We start from the raw sequence: 21,476 nt of genomic DNA on the forward strand, positions 1-21,476 counted from the left end.
AATCATGATAATAGAGGGGGAAAACTCTTATAGAAAAGCACAATAAAAGGTAAATAACTATCAAACAAACACATGGACGCACACATAGACGAAAACACACTGAACAAATTATTTTTTTTTCTGAGAACAAAACAACTCACTCTGGATATTGATTTGGTTTTCGGAAATAATCCTTTCATAAGTTTGGCATACCATGTATCGGACCTAGTACGTGTTGATTCTGATTATTTACAACGCTACTGCAGTGGGACACTTCTACATTTTTTTTTTAGGGTTAATAAAGAAATACATCAAACATTACAATTACTCCGCCGCACAAAACACTAAGAAATGAAAGCAGTTTTGACTTATTTGTCTTGTTTTGCTTTTTGTGCGCACGAATTGAAGGAAAATGTCATAGATAGGGCCTACTAACGTCAGTCACAATTGATAAGAACTTAATCATGCACTGAAACTTTAGACGAACACATCTATTTGCATCACTATTAGCTACGGACATTGTTTGAGAACTGAATACACTCATTTTCCAACCATATAAAAATGGAATATTCTGAACTTTCTTAAGATGTCCATTGCAAACATTCTGAATTATGGCAGTTACGTCATCTAAAGTTATGACGTACACATTGTTCTATTATACAAAACATTGTAATGATACGTAATTTCCAGTATTTTTCTTTGTTGTTTCATTGAACGTTTTGAAAGATTTAAAAACACGAAATGTTTGTATGGTTTATTGTGTTTGGAAATAGCCCTGTAATTTTTAAACTGCCGATTGAAGCACTAACTGTCTGGTGGCAATACAGTAATTATGATACTATTATAATAAGTCTTAATTTTGTAGCGTGGTGTGCAATAATACAGTATACTTACTCTAATGTTTAATGAGATTGTTAAACTAAAACAACAGATACTGTACATAACACATTCAACAGGCTGACACCTGAACTCCTTGTGGAAGTTTTGCACTTCTTTATTCTATTGCTGTGGCATTTTCCTTTCCCATGTTATGATACATCAAGTTCTTTCTGTTATGGTGAAAATGGATACAGCATTCAAATACACCATATTGTTCATGCAGAATTGCCCAAATATTATTCAATATATATAGTACATATATAATAATTATATATATATATATATATATATATATATATATATATATATATATATGAGTGTGTGTGTGTGTGTGTGTGTGTATAGCTATGATAAAGAATATTAACAAATTGATAATACTATCATGATAATCATTGTTATCTGGATACATTGTATACATCCCCCAGATCAGATGGAAGGGAAAGACCGGTGCCAGACTTAAGTTACCAGGCACCCTACCAACTAACGAGTCGAGAAGGCGGTGCAAGTGCATATACGGCCTTGACTTTAAACACACCGTCCGCCGCACTTGTGATGTCCAATGATGATCGACACACGTCAAGTGACGAGGACAAGCCAAGCGCCTATCATATTACTCGTAAGGGTGGAGTCTGTCCTAGCACTTTTCCTCCCACGTCCACATCTGTTGGTGACTGCTTTTACGCAAGCAGCCAGCCACCGTCTGAAATCTTGTACGAAAACTGTTGATCACTCTTCAATATGCAAGACGAAAGAAAGAAAGGAAAAAATGCCCTAGTCTTCAGTAGTGTGCAGCGGTAGAAACGTAATGACACAAAGTAGTAGCAGTAGTAGTAGTAGTAGTAGAAGAAGAAGAAGAAGAAGAAGGAGAAGAAGAAGAAGAGGTTAGCTTACCTGACATGTGAACAAATACTATTATGTGCTGTCTTCAACTATCAGGACAATCGGGTTTTTTGTTTTTGTTTTGATGGATGAAAAAAGGCAAAATTGTGACAAAAGTTTGTAAAATAAAAAAAAAACACACAAAAGCATTTCAATTTACACTCCAGAACAATTTTAAAAGAAAGAGATTGCAGCAGAAAGCCCATATTTCCTTGGTAGTAAAGAAATGTAGACTTACATGCCGGGGAGCGTTAAGACGTTTTAACTTTTTAATTTCACTTGGTCCGCAGGTAATCATCTTTATTTGCAAATATGAGTAAGATAGATTTTGATTTTGATTTCTAGCATACTCAAGCAATTTGTGGTACATCCATCATTAGCCTTGGTACAATCTGAGAACAGTAATGAAGTGTAGCATTGACCTGTAGGCACGGTAGGCACGTGTGCTTATCTCTCCGATGTAAACTCAGGGGCGGATCCAGGAATTCTGTAAAGGGGGGGGGGGGGGGGGGGGGCAACTAATATTTCTTGTGCCACTTCCGGGTTTCATTTCATATTTTTTTCCTTTTATTTCTTTTGTTTTTAACGAAAAATAAAGGGGGCGTGCGCCGGTTGAACCCCCTCCCGATCCGCCACTGAAACTGGAAATATAAAAGTTGTCTGTTTTCGAATAGGTTAATGATACGAAACTAGGATTCGCCCACTATGTGACGGCACAATACCTCTTATAATGGAATGATTATTCATCTACTTCAATCGATAACATGGATGGTTGCCAGATAATCTAGAACAACGAGAGTTCTACGGTTACAAACCATGATAGCAGCAAATGTGAATCATATAATGCTAAAAGCGGTGATGATGATGAATACAAACAAAGCAATGAATACATGAAGGATACACAGTGAAAGCTCAGGGTCCGTGAGCTTTTATTTTCTTTCTTTTTTTATATGTTGTTCGTGGCTGCGGGAGGGGTATGTCAGTGGCAGTTCTTGTGGTTGAGTCTAGGATCAATAAATGGTTACTCCCCCCCCCCCCCCCTTCCGACTCCGCGGCCCTGTAGCTTTATGTGTTTCTTCAGATACGGAGTTCTGAGTTTAATAATGCAGTGATATCGAATATGGAATATCTGAAAATAAGAACGGTCCAAGTCCAAATTTGGCCCTATTAACTGGAAAACCTTGCAAAAAAAAAAGGTGTAAACTAATCATTTGTCATTAGTTTGCGTGAATAAAATTCTCATAACTGAAATGAGAAATAAAATATCAGGATGTTTATTCAAGGAGTTTGATCTTCAATTGAGTTAACTCTGTTTGCGTCAAGGTGAGTTGATGTTTCCTTTTGAAATTGCTTAAAAACAAAGAAAAAATAAGAAATTATGAGATATTACAATCATAACTTCAAGGATATTCCATGTTATGTTACAAGTGAAATATCATTGGGAAGGGTTTGTTGTGCTCTATCGTTGGATGGCCTTAATGTGAAATGTTTAAAAATGGTGCTAATCCCATTTTTTTGATCAAACTCCTCATTTGTTTTCTTATTTTGAATTTTGTTGACGCTCTTTGTAATGGACTTTGGTCTTTCTTATATTCAGGCATTCCATTTTTTCATAATGGATTAGATAATATTTTTTTAAATTGCCGGCATAAGAATGATGACTTGTAACTTTTTTGCTACAATGAAGACGCAACAAATTCTTGAATATTCGTTATACAATCATGCATGACAAAATGTTACATAAACACTACTACTCTTGACTTTCTTTGAAACAGGAAATAATTGTAAGCAATATAGCATAATTTAAATTTATAACATTTATTGCGTCGTGCTGTTTTATTGCAGTGATAAAAAGAAATCGTTGGGATAGAATCATGGATCCTACTAAAACATTGATCAATTCCGCGCTTATCTACGCCGATGTAGGGCAAGTCATTAAACAGTTGAAAAATATACATGAATTGAACAGATTACAGAACAATAACGAAACATTATAATGATGAAACTTACAGAAGCCTACGATTATAACAGATGGGGCTGGGAAAGTCCCATCTTCCTAGCTATAGCATGCATGCAGTCACATTTATTATGGTAGCATGCGTGCACGCTTGGCAGAGTCTTCGCTGAGACGAGTTCGGTATCGAGACTTGTGAATCAGTTATGATGAATCATTGCGGCAAATACTGCCCTCTCTTGTTACTGGCCAAGTCTTCATTAAATAAAAACACAAATAAACAAACAACCAAACAAAATAAACAAACGCTACCAAACAAAAACAAAGAAGCAAAGTAACTGCATATAAGCACACACAAGGAAAAAAAAGTTCTAGAGGCACACCTTTGGCCGACAAACGAGGGAAAAGATAAACGAAGTGAAATGAAATAAAACAAAGAATGCTACACAAACAGATTAAAGAATATTTAGAATCAACAATAAAAACAAAATGACATCTTTGATACGGAAAGAGACAGTGATATTTTTTTGTTTGCTTGTTTGCTTGCTTGTTTTTGATAAAGGTGGACGTCACCTGGTGTCCTATAGCGAACAACAAAAATCATGAATCATTTATCTTATCATCATAAGAACAAAAAAAAAAAAGTTATATATTTTGGACCGAAGTGAGGTCGTAACATTGCAAATTTTGCAATCTTATAGTTTGAGGACATTTTTTTGTTTGTTTCATGTGCCTGAACGCAGCCTTAGGGTAAGTTTGATGTGGGGCTAAATTGCCACTTGTTTGAACTCACTTTTTGTCTAATACCCATTATGTTTTGTGGTTTAAGACCTGTGTAGACCAATTGAATTTAGCTAGATAGTGCTTGGTGATTCTATCTGCAGTAATAGAAACGCCTGAATTAATACGACAATGAACGAAGTGGTGCCCGTGAAGGCACTTGACTGGCGCCACTCGATTAATGGTCTCTTGAATTCAGACGTTTCCAACTATATTAACGAGCACCACATACAAAGCACTGAGGAAGTAAAAACACTTCGGTAGATATGACTTTGCTGGTAGCGAAACACTCGTAAGTGTTTTTTACACGTATATGCATACCGATGATCGCGGGTTGCTAATATCTCTGCGCTCAAATTACATGTTGTTGGTCTGCAACTCACAGGACTAAGTATGCAGTGACTCCATCAACAGCTGCTTGTCTCTAACTGTAATGAGAACATTAAAGAGAAGTGTATATTCCGTTTAGTGTAATAGTAATTCTATGCTCATGAGTATTGTTAGTTTTCATTCATATCAGTTTAAGGGACAGAACTGTTATAGTTCACTGGAAAATGTACGCACGTCGATCGAAGCGATTATTGTTGGAAAATAAAGATCGATATGATTTAACCTTCGAGGGTGTGGTGTAAAGCAGTGGCGGATCCAGAGGGGAGCGCAACCGGCGCACGCCCCCCTTTAATTTTCGTTAAAAACAAAGAAAATAAAAAGAAAAAAACTGCAATGAAACCCGGAAGTGGCACCAGAAATATTAGTCACGCCCCCCTCCCCCCTTTACAGAATTCCTGGATCCGCCGCTGTAAAGCATTATGTACCCGCGTGTTGTACGTACGTGCTGGTGTCCATGATGGGTATATATGCTGCTGGCAGTGTCCGTGTATGCAATGCGGTCTCTGGGTCATAAACATAGCATGAGGAGAAATCTTTTAAAAAAAAGTCAAGTTGGAGACATTTCATTATCATTCAACTCAATACAGAATGATCACTTGCAGTAGTTTTGTTTTAGGCTGAGGTAAACGGAGATTATTTCAATATCCTATATGCAAATGATATCAAATCTCTTGTCTTCTGGATACGGTATTTTAATCCACACTGAAATCAATGTGATTTGTAGTGCATGTATAAGACCCTGGCTTAATAAACGCTAGAAAGTTTTGTTTTGGTTGTGCCGATTATACTGTAGAGTACATGGTATCGTTTTATAATCAAAATAAGGTTTAACACAATAGCATATTATTATCAACTTCAGTTCAGTCATGTTCACACGTTGCCTAAGCAGACCTATAACTACAATCAGTCAAATAGTTTGATGCTAATTCTTCGATGTGAACAACCCACTGCGATTTGTCGTCAAAAGATATTTAAAGCTTTTCGACTCAAAAAAACATTTTCTTTTAATTTTCAACACACAATTTATTTTTTTTCTCAAATTCACTTTATCTATTTCAAATTACCTTTTATACATCGTCGTAAATCAACCCCCCCCCAAAAAAAAGTCAAAAATAAAACAAAACAAAACAACTCGGGGTAAGAATTTCATCAAATTAGATAAAAGTCTGTGTGTTTGTCTAAAACACGTGAACGTTAAATTAACAACAAAAAGAACGCTTTCATGAATAACAATAAAGCGGAATGGTTTGTGGAAAATATGAAATGACATTACTATATAAATAGTTTTTTTTTCATACTGTACTCTGCGTATTTAGGCCAAAGATCGTGTGCTTCATCAAATATTCTGTATTATTACATCACTGTATACATTCATCCGTACGTATGTGCTTTTTTCTTTTTTGCCCTATCATTACATCCATAAATTTCATATGTCATATTTTGTAACGTTGACATATACATGTATGTATAGGTACCTACGTATATCTTAATGTGAAAAAAGTACTTGTATTTACAAGTTCTGTTGGAGATGGAAAAAATGAATGAATGAATGAATGAATACATGCATGCATGAAAGATCATGAATAACAAGTGAAAAAGAAGAAACTACAATTGTAGCGTCGAATTTGAACAGTGCGTCGTTGCCTACTGCTTACACCGGCCAGCTGCACTGCCCTAAAGCCATTTCAGGGCAATCAGTGACACGATGACGTTGAGGACCCCTGCATGCCTTTCTTTCTCAATCCTTTTCCTTTCCTCCTTTCTCTATTAAACCTCCCTCTCCCATTCCGTACTGTCTCTTCTTGTTTTTCTTACGTCCTTGTTTACCGCGAGCGTCTTGTGCCTGTGTTTTTGGTTTTGTTCCTGTATATATTATATATATATATATATATTTTTGTATTTCGAGTTCAATATTCTGAGTGGCCCACATCTAATTTTCTTCAAGCTTGTCTTTTAAATGGGCCTTTCTTTTCCAATAACGCAGTTATTTCGAAGATTAATTTCACATGTATGTATCTATACTGTAAAAACATCGGTGTTAGATTTAACACCACGGGTGTTAAATCTAACACCGATCAAACTTCAATAAAGGACCACACCCACAGGTGTTAAAAATGCACTGTGATGGTGTTGAAAAGTGTTCACCTGACACTTCGTGGTGTTGATTTGACACTGTACCTGGTGTTATTTTGACACTGTACTGGTGTTAATTCAAAAATGACACCACATGGTGTTGATTTGATATTTGTTGGTGTTAATATCAATGGTTTAACACCCGTCCAGCTTCAATAAGAGACCACACCAGCTGGTGTTACTGTGGTGTAAATTTATTTTCACATTTTTTCAAAAATCTAGTATTTTAATGTAAAATTCTTGATCGTCTTGTTTAAATCAAAAATCAACAAGAAGTGCAGTTACTAAGAAGCTCTTCAAAAAAAACAGTCTAAAATTTGGAAATGACACCCGGGGGTGTTAATCTAACACCATAAATGAGCACCGAAAATGTAACACCAGCTCGGTGTTCACTATTTAACACCGGACTTTTTGCAGTGTAGTATTGTTGTAAACATTGATTTTCCCTTGAACTTGTATCAACGAAAATGTGCTATTGGATTTGGAAATAAAAATTCATTTGAAATTGTAATTGAAATTGAAATTGACGTAGGGTCAAACACCCCATAACAGGGCAATTACCCCATGAGGAACAGTAACGCCCCACCCCTCCCGCTAATTTAACTTATATCTGGTTAGTGACAAGATTAGAGTAAAGATTAGGGTTAGGTTAGGTTTAAAGGTAGGGGATACCTTTTACAGACCTCCCAAAATGCAGCAAAACATTAAATATGAACCTCAGGGGACTTGTTTAGGCCACTGCTGAGAAATTTGGAAGTCAACAGTTATCTACAATTTGAATAATGCACAAAACTCAACTACTCAGTAGTTCTGTGTGTCAGCCACACTTAAGCCTTTTTGTTGCAGTCTTCTGTATTTTTTTATCTATAAACACAAATCTAAAAGTATAAGAGCTGATGTAATAACATATAGAGTGTGTGGCAAGAATGTATATAGAAATGTTTGTAAGTTTTGATGAACTTTCTTCACAAAACATACATGATGGACACATATGCAGTGCATGGGTCTGCAAAGGTAGCCTAGTAATGTACTGTAATTTACGGTGAGCCCGAAAAAAATTCAATTCAAAATCTAACGGTCAATAAAAATGAACTAAATGTTACCTTCCACTTTCAATACTTTATGGGAGTTTCTAAAATGATACTCTCTTCAACATACCACTGTATTTATACAACTCTTCATTTGAGGCATGCAAATGGGATTCCCTCCAACCTTTAAGGTTAGAGATTGGGTTAGGATTAGGTTCAGGTTAGGATTAGGTTTAGGAAGGGTCTGGGGTAATTGTCTTTAGGGTAATTGCTCTAGAACCCGAATACCCAGTGCCTCACCTCTTTTTCATTCTCTCCTGCTCATAATTCATGAGCCTCCAGAAAGGCGTATTATACGTGGGGGAAGGGAATTGTTTACTTTCGAAGAGAGTATTATCATGAAGGTTTTTTTGTTTGTTTTTATTGTTCCTTACAGATTTAATATGCAGATAAAGCACATAATCTTATTTACTTAGTATAAAACAAAAACCTCAAAAAGAAAGCTCTTCTCTGTCCCAAATGAAAATCATTTGGATTTGAATTTGAATGTCAGTTTTTCATTCTTGATAAGATTTTCGCTAATGCTATTTGGGCTATGCTCCACTTATGACTTGTAAACAAAGACAGCAGCAGCAGCAGCAGCACCAACATGAACAACAAGAACAACAACATAAACAACAACACCACCAAAAACTACATCAACAGCAAACAACAGCAACAACAACAACAGGAACACATTATCTGGTGAAATGCCACTTTGGCTGACTGGTGAACCAGATTCTGTTTCGGAGAAATATTTTGCCAGTGCACCCAACCCGTCCACTTGGCTTCCCCTCAAAGCGAGCCGCAACCTTGGAAAGTACGTGTATATGTGACTGAAACAATAATGATAATAATAATAAGATTAGCCCTGATTGCGTGTTTGTAAGGGGTGTATATTGTATTATACTGTCTGTACTCCAATAGACCGTTTCTGTAATGCATTAACATTAAATGGATGTTTCTTTTAATACAGCCTTGTGACGAAACATTTTATTCCCCTGCTCCTTCCCGGGAAGTTCCATAGCCAGGAATTCACTGCATTGCTGTCAATGGGGACACACATGACAAACACATATCGATCTGTTCTTGATATACAACTACGCAATATTCACAGTATCAGGAAGTCATTATCACACAAAGTTGCAGCCTCTGTTATTCATTCGTATGTTTTGTCTCGTATTGATTATGGAAATACATTATTGTTCAAGGCTTCATTATTACCAACTGGCCAAACTACAGCGTGCTCAGAACTCTGCTGCTCGGGTCCTCAGTGGAACATCTTTCTTCTCCAGCAATTACCCCAATTCTTAAAAATCTTCACTGGCTACCAATATCCAAGAGGATAGAGTTTAAAAATATTCTACTTACATGGAAAGCAGTACATTCTTCAGCTCCAAAATATTTGGAGAACCTCGCTTCAGAATACGTCACCGGCAGAAATTTTCGTTCATGTAATAGTAAACAATTAACAGTTAAAAGAATAATCTCGACTCTCGGAGAAAAAGCCTTTGTTTCTGCAGCCCCATTTCTCTGGAACGCTCTTCCACTGAGGATCCGATCAGCAGAAACCATTGAAACATTTAAACAGCTTCTGAATTCATATGTTCGCATCCTTGTTTGGTTGAATATTCATTGAATTGCTCATTGGGTATATATTTCTACCTCTTTCTTCTTCAACCTTCTTATGTACAACTATAAGAATATAATGTATGTTATTCTCTCTATAAGTATGTCCATTTGCGCCTCAGAATAGGCTACTAGATCGAAGGCGCTTTACAAATACTGTACTTATTATTATTATAGTTGATGCTACAGGTATAAATAGGTCAAGCCTCCGGCAAGCTCTGTTAACAAAGTATGAATAAAGTCTGAATACAATACAGAAACGTCCCATTCCACGGAGAAGGCGCAGATTCACATGCCTGGTTTGTTTACAATACTGATATTGAAATCCACGCTAAAAAAGAGAGCAGTCGGGTCTAGGCAAACTAAACAAGGGACGGGAAATAACGGGGGAATTCCCCATAAGTAAATGTTGACACCGCATCCGGGCATTGGCACCATTGTTATAAGTCTTCCCTACGCACATCTGCGGTAAGATCCACACCTTTAAATTGTTTAGAATAGAAATGACGTACTCGCCAGTGGCATGACAAGGCCTATTGCTTGTGTTATGTCCACAAGGAAGGCACACGCGATGTATTCTCGCCTTTTTGTTGTAATATCCAAGTTAAACTTGTATAAAGGGACAGATCAGAATGAGCCAGTGACAGTAATACAGTTGCATATAAAGGCATTGCTATCATTTCATGTGGTCTTTTTTAGATGATGCCAGACCAACGTTTTAACTTTGATGTGGAAATAACCCTCAGAGAGTAATTTCACTGAATGCAGACAAATACAACAACAGAACTACTAGCAGGAGAACATTTCTTCAAAACCAGTTATATATATATATATATATATATATATATATATATATACATATAGAAGAAAGAGTCTCAAGTACGCCATGGATCCAACGAGAAGTTTTTGTATCATTATATATTATATATTATATATGTCTTTACATATATATATATTCATGGATATATATATAAATATATATATATATATATATATATATATATATATATATATATAAATATATATATATATATATATATATATATATATATATATATATATATGATTTAGCTATTACTGAAAGAGAAGTCAACCAAAACCCCATGGTGCCATGGTTGCTCATGAAGAAACTAAAAAAGATTATTAAAACAAAGAAATAAAAACAATTCTCAAAAGAAATGACAAATTCTCTTGCAGATCGATATACTTCTGAATTGCTTCATGGGATACTATCTTGACATTAAAGTAATTACAATGTACCCAATACTTACACTGATAGAAATGAAAAATAGGTTGAAACAAAATCAATAAAAACGACCTGCTATTATCTAATTTTGCCGTTAGCCATGTCCTTTTTCTGTTCTGGTATTTCTTTTGTGTGTATGTATGTGTGTGTGTGTTTTAGGGGCGAACAGAGGTTTTACAGAATTTCTGGCATCAACACCGTCACTTTTGGTAAACTAACACTCATTGCCTATCACGAGATTTGCATGACCACATCGAGAAGACCAATAGTTGATGGTGTTGTTTTTTTGTGTTTTTTTTTTTGTGTTTTTTTTTTTTTGGTCGGGGATATTCTTTTTCAAGTCATTTCCGTATAGGTTTTATCAGTGCTTGTTGTGGCTACAAAGCGGAATGATTTGTATATTGAAACGTTGCTGAACGTCAGAACAAGCGGAAGGACGCAAAAACAAAACATGGCTGAGAGAAACAATAAAAAAGAAAATGCAAAATGCCGCTGTTTCGCATACCTATTATAGGCAAACGCAGAACTTAGATGCCAACCTCAAACTCAGATACAATGCAACTTCAAATTCAAATTCAAATTCAAATTCAAATTCACTTTCACTTTCATCAAAATTGTGAATAGAGAAATTCATCTACAATGTATAAGCAGAACTTATTTTTTAATGAAAGTTAAAATAGTATATTAACACAATACATGTGATAATGAGTAACAAATGAAGAAAACATAATATGATTTTTTTTTGCACATATACAAATGCATAATACATATGAAGAGTTTGTTTGCAAAAACCGATAAGTCCATATTTGCCAAATGGAGATATTTGCGATTAAAGAACAAGAAAAATAAAGAGAATGATAAGAAAATTTTTGCTTCTTTTGTCCATGACTTCAAAAATGTACCTTTATATATAGTGACCAATATATCATTTAAAAGGTATCATTTTGTACTTTATGACAGAGGTCGTACTTCAAAATCTTCAAAAATGGACTTATCGGTTTTTGCGAACAAACTCTTCATATTATGCAATTCAATATGTAGGATTCTGAGTTTGTCTCTCTTTTCATGATGGAAATGAAAGGTTCAGGGCATTCCATTTTTTATGTATCTGTGAATCAGCTTGTTTCACTTTAAACCTCGTGCTCCTTCCTGTTGTTATCGCTATTAGTCCTATATCTAAGGTCATCGCAAAACTAAGAACAAACTGGATATGTCGCTATGGCGACTACTCTGTCGTAATGCCTGGTTCTACCAATTCATCTATACAGTAATGTCTTGACAGTGAGAGACGTATACGTTTCACATCATTGACAAACGTGACATGCTCGTCACCAATGTGTTGAGTGTTTTCTTTCCTTGATCTGGATTTCGTTTGGATGGATGGCTAGATTTCTTCGCGTGGTGTTTATTCCGAACAGAGAATATAAATTATATATAATTATTATTATCATTTTTTTTTTTGGGGGGGGGGGGGGTTGCATGGGGAGGGGAGTTGTGGCTGGTTAATATCGAAGAAAATGTCTTTATCCAGTTATGTGTGTGTGTGTACGAGCCATTATTTACAGATGTTGAGCTAATCAGGTTATTACCTATTTCTATTGGAATGTGTATCATAGTTGGATTCTAAACCAATGACAACGCTGTAATTTTCCACCAAGGACTTTAAATAGCGCCAGATGATTGTAACTTTGATAAGATAGACTGGGTCTGCTCTAGCTAGTCTACTTTATCACAAGATCCCACACATCTAAAAGCGAGTAGGAAGTTTGACGGTAAAATTTGGCACAATGGAATCAGCCAAACATTTCGCAGCAGTATCCGGTTAGAACATAATAGACATACAAACAGCGTCTGGGTGAAAATTCCATGAAAACATAAAGGTGGCACTCTGCTTGTGTGTATGAGTATCTTGACAGGAGTGGTAGAAGAATATAAGGATTCAGAAAAAAAAAAACTTCAGAGGAAGTCAGAAAAAGATGAAGAAAGAAGATAAGAAGGAGACTGAGACGGAACGTTATAAGAAAAGGAAAAAATGAGAAGATAAAAAATAAGAAAGAAAGTGGCAGAAAACAAGACGAGTGAAAACAATAAGAGATAGACAGAGAAAGGGAGGGACGGGGGGGGGGGCAGGGGGAGAAAAACTAATACAAGAAAATTCACTGACGAATGGGAGGAAGAAATGAGTCAAATGCGACTGTTGACAATTAAATTAATATCAATTCAGTTTCATTAATAATGAGCTCGCAAAAAACAACAACAACGTACAGATACATTCATACATCCACCATGTGAAGGTTTGCAATAACAGTTATAAGCTTTAGAAAATCGGTATCATTATGCCAGCTGTGATACAATAATGTTTCGTTTCATGAGCGTTGTTGTTTAAGCAGGGTGTATTTACCAGCACCTCATAACCAGCGACTTGGCGTAACGAAATAAAGACAAATAACTATAGTATTGATATATAATTGTCAAGCGTGTTTAAGCCTTGAAAACTAGGCCAAAAGCTAAAAAATTGCAAGCGGGACACGTCACTGATTGTCATTCTTGGCCTAAATCCCTGTTTTTTTAAGCCACTGATTTTGTGGTTTGTATCAGTTTTGCTTAGTTTTCTATCCTCATAGTCATACGAGGCCACTTTGATGTCCACTACACCAAACTAATATATCGCATGAATATAATAACAACATCAGTAACTTTTTTTCGCTGTCATTTCCGCTTGCTCTTTGTGGAAATACGCTGCACTTCGTGGTTGGGGATCGAGCGTCAGTTTTCTAAAGATCATGTCCCGATTGGCTGGATGTGACTGCCTTGTTGGCACGCCCACATGACGTAGGGTCCGACTAGCGGCATAAACTGGGCATGATAACTAGTCCTCAGCAGTCGCAACGCATCACTTCTTTGATCCGGACCCAATGCAAAAGTCCCAGAGTACTGGAAGAGGAAGATTAAAAAAAAGTCCGAGTATCCGTGCAACTACCTTGTATTTCTAACATGGCGAGAGTTTTGCTGACAACATCACTCTTCTTGGTTTGGGCAGCTCTGACTCAAGGTATGTTATGTATACCTTCACAAAGTGTTTTCTTTTTTTAAAGTGTGTGAGTCTGTTACAGTTGTTACGAAATGCACTTGTTTAACCTGTTTGTAGACTTAACAATTTACTAAAACATTGGATATAGTCTGGAAGAATCCTGGATGAATCACTGTGAATAGTGACTATTCTAAATTCAGTGAGATCCGTCTTTATTCCATAAAGTTGCGGGTTTCTTTTTTCAACTTAAACCCAATGTATGAAATTAGAATTTTGGCCAGGGATCAATGGTTGTGTTTGTGTGTGTTTGTGGGCGCGCCCTTCTTCCCTTTGAAAAGTTATAACTAGCGTTTTTTCCCCTTCAAAGTATACTGAAACCATACAATAAACAAAGTTATTCAATAAACTGATGAAATAGAAAATTTCACCATTGACAATTTGCCCTGATTGACGATGGTGTTTGATTATCAAATGAATGTTATTCATTTTTATACAATACTAGGATTTTGCTTGATTTTCCCTGTGTTTTACTGGGTTATAAACTACTTTTTTTCTTGATTGTACTATATCTTGTGACGATGCATTCGGTAAACTGGCAACACGGCAAATATATCATTCATTTTATACTCTGTGTTGTTGACAATGCTTTTTTTTTTTCTCTTATGAAGGAAGTTACAATGAGTGCCCGATGGAAATGGGTATGTACGGACCGACAAGCGAAAACATCCCGATCATCACAAGCTTCATTTCAGCGGATGGTCAGGGGAACGGTTCGACGTTTTGTCGGCTGCAGTACGGCGTACCGGAGAACGCCACCCTGTGGCAAGGGATGCTTGCGGCGTCACAACAGCATGGCATGAATTTCACGTAAGCTGGACATTTTCTCCAGACCGTAGATCATAGTTTTCCATTGGAAACATGTCTGTATGCAGTATGATTTCTTTCTTTAATGACAGTGGTCTACGGAGGGGTAAAGTGATATAATCCCTCCTCCCCTAGTTCTTATCATTATTATACCGTCAGAGTTAATCGGGGACATTGACAAGAAATGACTGGATAACTGATGAAGTCTATGATTGTGACCACACTCTTATCATGATTATACAAAGGAAACGATTTCTTGCTTTTCCGAGTCGGGTTAGGAAAGCGTGCATAGACACACACAATGTATCCACTCTAGCGGGACAATAACATTATCATTTCATTGAAAAACGCATTCAAATTATTATGTTGATACCGCCATGATCACTGTTTGTGACATATAGTGGAATCCGATTATAACGATGTCCTCGAGACCAGCAGTTTTCTCTCGTTATATCGAAATTTCGTTATAGCCGAACAAATGAAACAATACAGATTCATAGAGCTGAAAATGTTGCGGCCTGAATTTTGCTTCGTTGTAACCGGAATCTCGCTATAACCATGTTCGTTATAACGGGAGTGTTTACTGTACCGTAAAAATATATAAACTTCAGATTGCTTGATATCCACTTCAAATATACCTGAATGTCACATAATTGGTAACATTTTGTTTGCATGAAAACTTGGCGTTCCACTTCATGTACGACACTTAAACATAAGAAATAAAATGGAGTGTATGGCTTTAATTGACTTTTCCGCAGCTTTGAGGCTCAACTTAATGCTACGTACGGACATTTCGTTACAACTATCAACGGCCTGATGGGCAACAGCGACTATTTCTGGGGTTTATACGACGAAATGGGTGCTATGACGCCTGTGGGTGAGTAATCCATGCTGGAAAGAACACAGTGTCCCACAGTGTGTTCACAATGTGTTCACAATGTGTTTACATAGTCGACTATGTGAAAACCAGTGACGGATCCAGGGAGGACCGCAACCGGCGCACGCCCCCCCCCCCTTATTTTTTGTTGAAACAAAAGAAATAAAAAGAAAAAATGGGGGGAGGGGTGCGTGCGCCCCCCTTTGATTTTGTAAACGTGCCCCCTCTTTACGGAATTCCTGGATCCGCTCCTGAAAACACTCTAATTTCACAGTGTTAAGATGAATTCACACTGTGGTGTGGTTTTCAGAGAATTCACAAATCAATGATTTATTCCTTACTGCATGCAAATTGATGATTCGCAAGCAATGTATTCGCATTGTTAAATCACTCGAATTTGATAATGTGAAGAGATTTCACACTGTGTTCACAATGTGTTCACACGGTGGGACACTGTGTTCTTTCCAGCCCAACAACACAACTTGACTTGTACCACAATATTTATGATTTTTATGAAATATAATACTGTACCACTGCTCATTTCCTTTGATGTTTCCATGTGCAGTCTGATGTGCTTATCAATCATTCAAATTGTGACGTTTGAATTACACTGAATCGTGTCATTTTCATTTTCGTTTCTATTTTTCCCCATCAAATTTACTCAACAACATTGTAGGTATTATTGTTCTGGCTTTAAAGGGTTCGTATAGTTTTAGTTAAGACCTATAATTTCACGTTTCCAGCATTTTGGTGAGATAACGAGAAACCTCTGATGAACTATAAAAGAACATGTAATTCCCAGAGGTATTCACCATTTGTTTGATGAAAACTGGTTTTGAAATGGCTGAGATATCCAAAACAGAGCAATCCTACAAGGTGGGATCCTTTTATTAGGATCGCTTTGTTTTACTTTGTTTTTAGGTGTCTCAGCCATTCTAAAACCGATGCATCAAATAAACTGTGAATTCTTCTTAGAATGGTATGCTCTGCACTTTATTGTGCCCTTCGTGTACTTTAAAAGTGTACTTTATTGTGCCCGTCGCACAATTACCCCCCACTCAGTGAGTGGCAAGATTTTCTTTATGTATCTCTTTACCTGGGGCCATCTTCCTCGTCAAGCTAAGCTTATGATGATGGTCCCCTGCATTTCATTGTTATCATTTCCTATTGCTTCCTTTCATATATGATATTCGTTCTTGAAAAAAAGAAAATGTATTTAAGATCCAAACGTTACGAATGTTAGCTGTGTAAATGACTATGTAAGTATTTTGTTGATTTGTTGATTTGTATTGATTTGGAAATGCAGAAATAAAAACTGAACTGAACTGAACTATTTCATAAGTGGTTTCTTGGTATCTCGCAAAAAGTTAAAAGCCCAATCCTCATCTCCACCAATTGACTATCCCTTTAACATGACATCATAGCAAACCAATGCTTGACACTATGGTTAGAGTCATATATTACATGCAAGACGTTTAGAAAAAAAAAAAAAAAAACTTCGATGTCTTAGTCGCTATTTAGGACTCGTTTAGCATTTGGGTAATCTGTCTCTGTAGCTACGTTTGAATTGTGCCTACCCTTTACATTCTCTCGCCCTTCGACCTTTCCGAGAAAGATCATTGGACGTTAAAGTTCAACAACCATTTTTCATCCTGCCGTCCACCAGGTGTTGACTTCCTGTATCCCGTAGAGGGCTCTGCTTATATATGGAGTTTCACCGAAGTGATGTCCAGCGGCAATCATAATCGGACTTACGAGGGTGAGTCAACCGTATTTGTGTCAGAAATTATCATCTCATCCAAGGGAAGTTGAATGTTTATTATCTTTAGTTTATAGTTGTTGTTTTTTTTCGGGGGGGGGGGGGGGACAGGACCAGTCCTTCTGAACGTCATTGGTGTTGGGTTTTTTTTTTTGCGCCATTTTTTTTCAAGACCTAAAAGAGAGGGGATGAGAAGCGCAACCCCTCCCCCCACCTCCCCCCCCCACCCCCGTTCAGCGGTCATCCTCATCAATCACTGACTCTGAATTTTACTGTGTACTCTGCATGGAACTGGTGAAATTCATTTTTAAAAAGTAAAGAAAAGCATATTCTGAGAATTCATCTATATATTCAATTATATATAGGGTTTCCTATACATATCACATAAACGTATCAATTCATTCATGAAGTCAAATCAACGTGTACGATTTTTCTTTTGAGCTTTTCATTTATTTCTTTATTTATTTACTTTGCCTATTCTTTATTTTTGCTCGAAAGGTGCAAGTTTGCGATCAAAGAGTCAGTGGCAAAGGACTGACTACATCAAAAATTAACTTATTCGACTTTCCAGTCTGCAATTGTCCTTTTGGGCTTTTATACTGTATCTATTGCGCTTTCTCGTATTCCACAATGTTCCAGGTGAATGTCTGAATGCACCTGATATTCAGCCGAACATGCCATTGACGTACGGCGTGTTTTACCTCACCGTGTCGTCGGAAAACACCCAGAATTTCACAAACGGCACCAGGTTCCAGCCAGTCTGTAAGCAGTTAGTCCTGTCTAATGTCTCCCAGGAATCGCTCCTTGATGCCGTCATGACAGCAAGCGAACAAGTTCCCATTAAAATCAGGTAAAGCTACAGGAACACTTTCAAAATGAAATGGTAAATCGAAATTTCTAATGCTTTTAACTCCTCCAACCTTTCTGTAAAGGATAATTTTTGTAATATATAATCATCATATATTGCAAGAATTATAATTATCAATTTATTGTACTATAATACTAAATATAACATTCTTCATGTTGGATATATATATATTTTTTTTGAAATGGTAGTTTAACATGTTGAGGGTTAAACATAACCTGTTTAGTGTGAGATTTAACATTCAACAAAAAGGCTAGAGAAGAGACTACATTCAGAATGTTTATTTAGCATTTAATTTCGTACTCTCTAAAAAAAAATCGAGTGAAATTTTCACTCTAAAAAGAGTGAATACAAAAAAGAGTGAATTTCGAGTGAAATTGGAGTGAATTTTGAGTGAAAATGCTCATTTTCACTCATTTTGGAGTGACGTCAGGGATCACTCGAAGATTTTGGAGTGATCCCTGACGTCACTCCAAAATGAGTGAAAATGAGCATTTTCACTCAAAATTCACTCCAATTTTACTCGAAATTCACTCTTTTTTGTATTCACTCTTTTTAGAGTGAAAATTTTCACTCGATTTTTTTTTAGAGAGTAGAGTGTAGGGAAAACATGAAAGAGAAAGAGATAGATCGGAAAAGAGACGGAAAGAAAGAGAAAGAGAAAGTAGTTTGATATAGTTATAGCCTTCAGTTGGTTGGTTGTTTGTAAAGGTCATGTCGACAAGTAAAGAATGCGCATGAGTTCGTTCTGTTTTAATATTTACTCACTCCTCTTTTCCTTTTTTTTTTTTTCCAAGCTCGGAAACACAGAATGACCAGGTTACAATTCTCAACACTCTCCCGAATCAAGACGGCTACGTGTGGACCCCGTACAACGCCACCAACGGCGAAAGATTACCTCTTGGTGAGTCCCCGTGCTTTCTGGAACCTGTCGTTTACTTGTCACTATTATTTTGCTCGCATCATTTGTTTTTGGTACAGTTCTGTTTTCTTTAGAGAAATGGCTCATCCATGAGCATCCGTAGTATTTGAGAAAGGAACTCCAGATAACTCCGTGAATAACTATCAACGATTCAGTTTCAGCATGCATGATTCAGGAATCTGACCTCGGAAAGTTTCCGAATTTTTCGTAAACAAATAACAATAAACCACTTTTATAGAACGCAAATTACATTTACGTCTCCAAGCGCTTTTTAAGAAACGTGAAAAGACTTCAGATACATGTATAAGAACACACAAAAACAAAAGAGAAAAAATAATATATCAAACTGCACCTTCATTAAAGTAAGAGTTTAGAAAACAGTGTCAATTACTTCACAAACAGATGAAACTTCAATGAAGACTTGAACTAAGTACTAGTGGTAAACATGCTCTCATAATATTATCATTAGGGAGCTGATTCCAAAGATGAGGTATTGGATATTGAAAAGATCGTTGACCATAATACTAATAGTCTTAAGGGGTATCTCACTGAGCGGCAAATGTTTTTCGAGCGCAGCGAATTCTATAGGGACTTTCAGAGTTTAACAGTTGTAATCAAATTCGTAAACAATTGCAATTAAATTCGCAAACTCTTTACCACAGTGGAACGAGTATGCGAATTTGACTGCAATTGTTTACGAATTTGATTACAACACTGGTAAGAAACCATGGCAAAAAAAAAAAGATAAATAAAAATGAATAAATAAATAAATCAAAATTCCCTAGAATTCTTTAAGCCCGCAAACATTCGCCGATCAGCGAGATACCCCCTTTAGTTACTACATAGTACGGTGTAATAATAATGGTTTGGGGCTTGATCGAAGTTGTCTGGAAGGTTGATATTCCTGGAGGAGCTGTTGCAAATAATGAGGAGCTAAATGTGACTGTGCACCTCAAAACGAACATAAAGTCGCACACACTGATTTTGCGTGAGGACTGAAAATAAGTGAAATGGGTCAACCTAGCCGAACTTGACTTTTTCATATTTTCTGAAAGAACGGGTCTTCTTTTACATTATGCTAAAATTTGGTATCATAAAACGGGCAGGAAAGTGTGTTTTTTTAGCAGTTTGTCTCGAACTTTTTTGGTAGAATAGTGTGATTATGTGTGTCTTTAGAATCCCTTTTTCATTTCTGAAAAAACCCTGTCCACACTCTTCACTTTCGACTCTAATAACTTTTGAAAGGATAGTGCTACTGCTTTGACAGTTAAAATTAATTATGGACAGAATGTGTTAATGAGGCATGCCTAATTTCAGTTTAATCTGCTAATCCCTTCATTGTTGTTACTCTGGTGGTTTACTTCCTGTTTTTTGTCCCATTCATCACACAGCCAGCACGGTTTGGTAAAGATTAAGCGCTTGAATAGACACTGTACTTAAGAGCCTCTTTTCTCAGTTCACACTTTTCCTGAGTTTGTGCTTTCTTTCCAATATTTAGATAGGTTAGGAGAGTCCATTTGATTTGAGTTATACATCATTTTAAAGCTTAAAGTCTGCTCTTTCAGGATATGGTCTTCACTAAAAATTCATGTCTGGCGACTTTTTGTTTGTTTTGAGGTGCACGGTCACAAATGATGTTGACATGTATGCATAGGTAGTTTATAAGCTAACCTACAATGTACCATGTTTGACAGGCAACCAGTGCAACATGAAGAAATAGAATTCGTACACAGTAGTAATTGATATTCTTTGCCTTGAGGATATCTGGACACCACAGAAAACACAATGCACATCATGGTTTGCTCCTAACCTCGACAGATCTGACGGAAACGCGTATCATGGATGGCGACCACATCCGGTTTCAATTCATGCCCATGGACTCGATGGATGACGATGTTACCATGGAGATGGAAATGACCACGAGCAGCAGCGCTCCGGAAGCACTTGCTGTGGCATTCTTTACCAAGCTGCTCGCTCTGCTTCCCATAGCTGTTTACATGGGGTATTGAGTGACCTTTGACACGTAGCAGTACAGGTTGATGCTGTCATGGAAACGCGTCTTCTCAACCTATAGTCCTTTATTTCTTTATTTCCCGACGCAAGCACACAAAAAATTACGATTGAGTTTGTCTCAACGACGGAACAGTTGAAAATGCGACTGTACCTCTGTCTTTCAGATGTTTTATTATTACTATTATCATTATTATTATCATCATAATCAT

The 21,476-nt window shown here is 36.7% G+C and overlaps 1 protein-coding gene across 1 annotated transcript; it reads left to right on the top strand.

Moving 5' to 3' along the window:
- Positions 1–13,814: 13,814 nt before the first annotated feature.
- Positions 13,815–21,263, top strand: LOC139743933 (uncharacterized). Its single transcript, XM_071654400.1, has 7 exons — positions 13,815–13,988; positions 14,636–14,834; positions 15,590–15,708; positions 17,375–17,467; positions 18,107–18,317; positions 19,130–19,236; positions 21,073–21,263. Exons 1-7 carry the CDS (start codon positions 13,931–13,933, stop codon positions 21,261–21,263), a joined length of 978 nt encoding a protein of 325 aa, XP_071510501.1. The 5' UTR covers positions 13,815–13,930.
- Positions 21,264–21,476: the final 213 nt, after the last annotated feature.

Source organism: Diadema antillarum, unplaced genomic scaffold, assembly GCF_040938485.1.
Source record: "Diadema antillarum isolate AM-2024a unplaced genomic scaffold, OU_Dant_1.0 seq00001122_RagTag, whole genome shotgun sequence".
NCBI lineage: Eukaryota > Metazoa > Echinodermata > Echinoidea > Diadematoida > Diadematidae > Diadema > Diadema antillarum.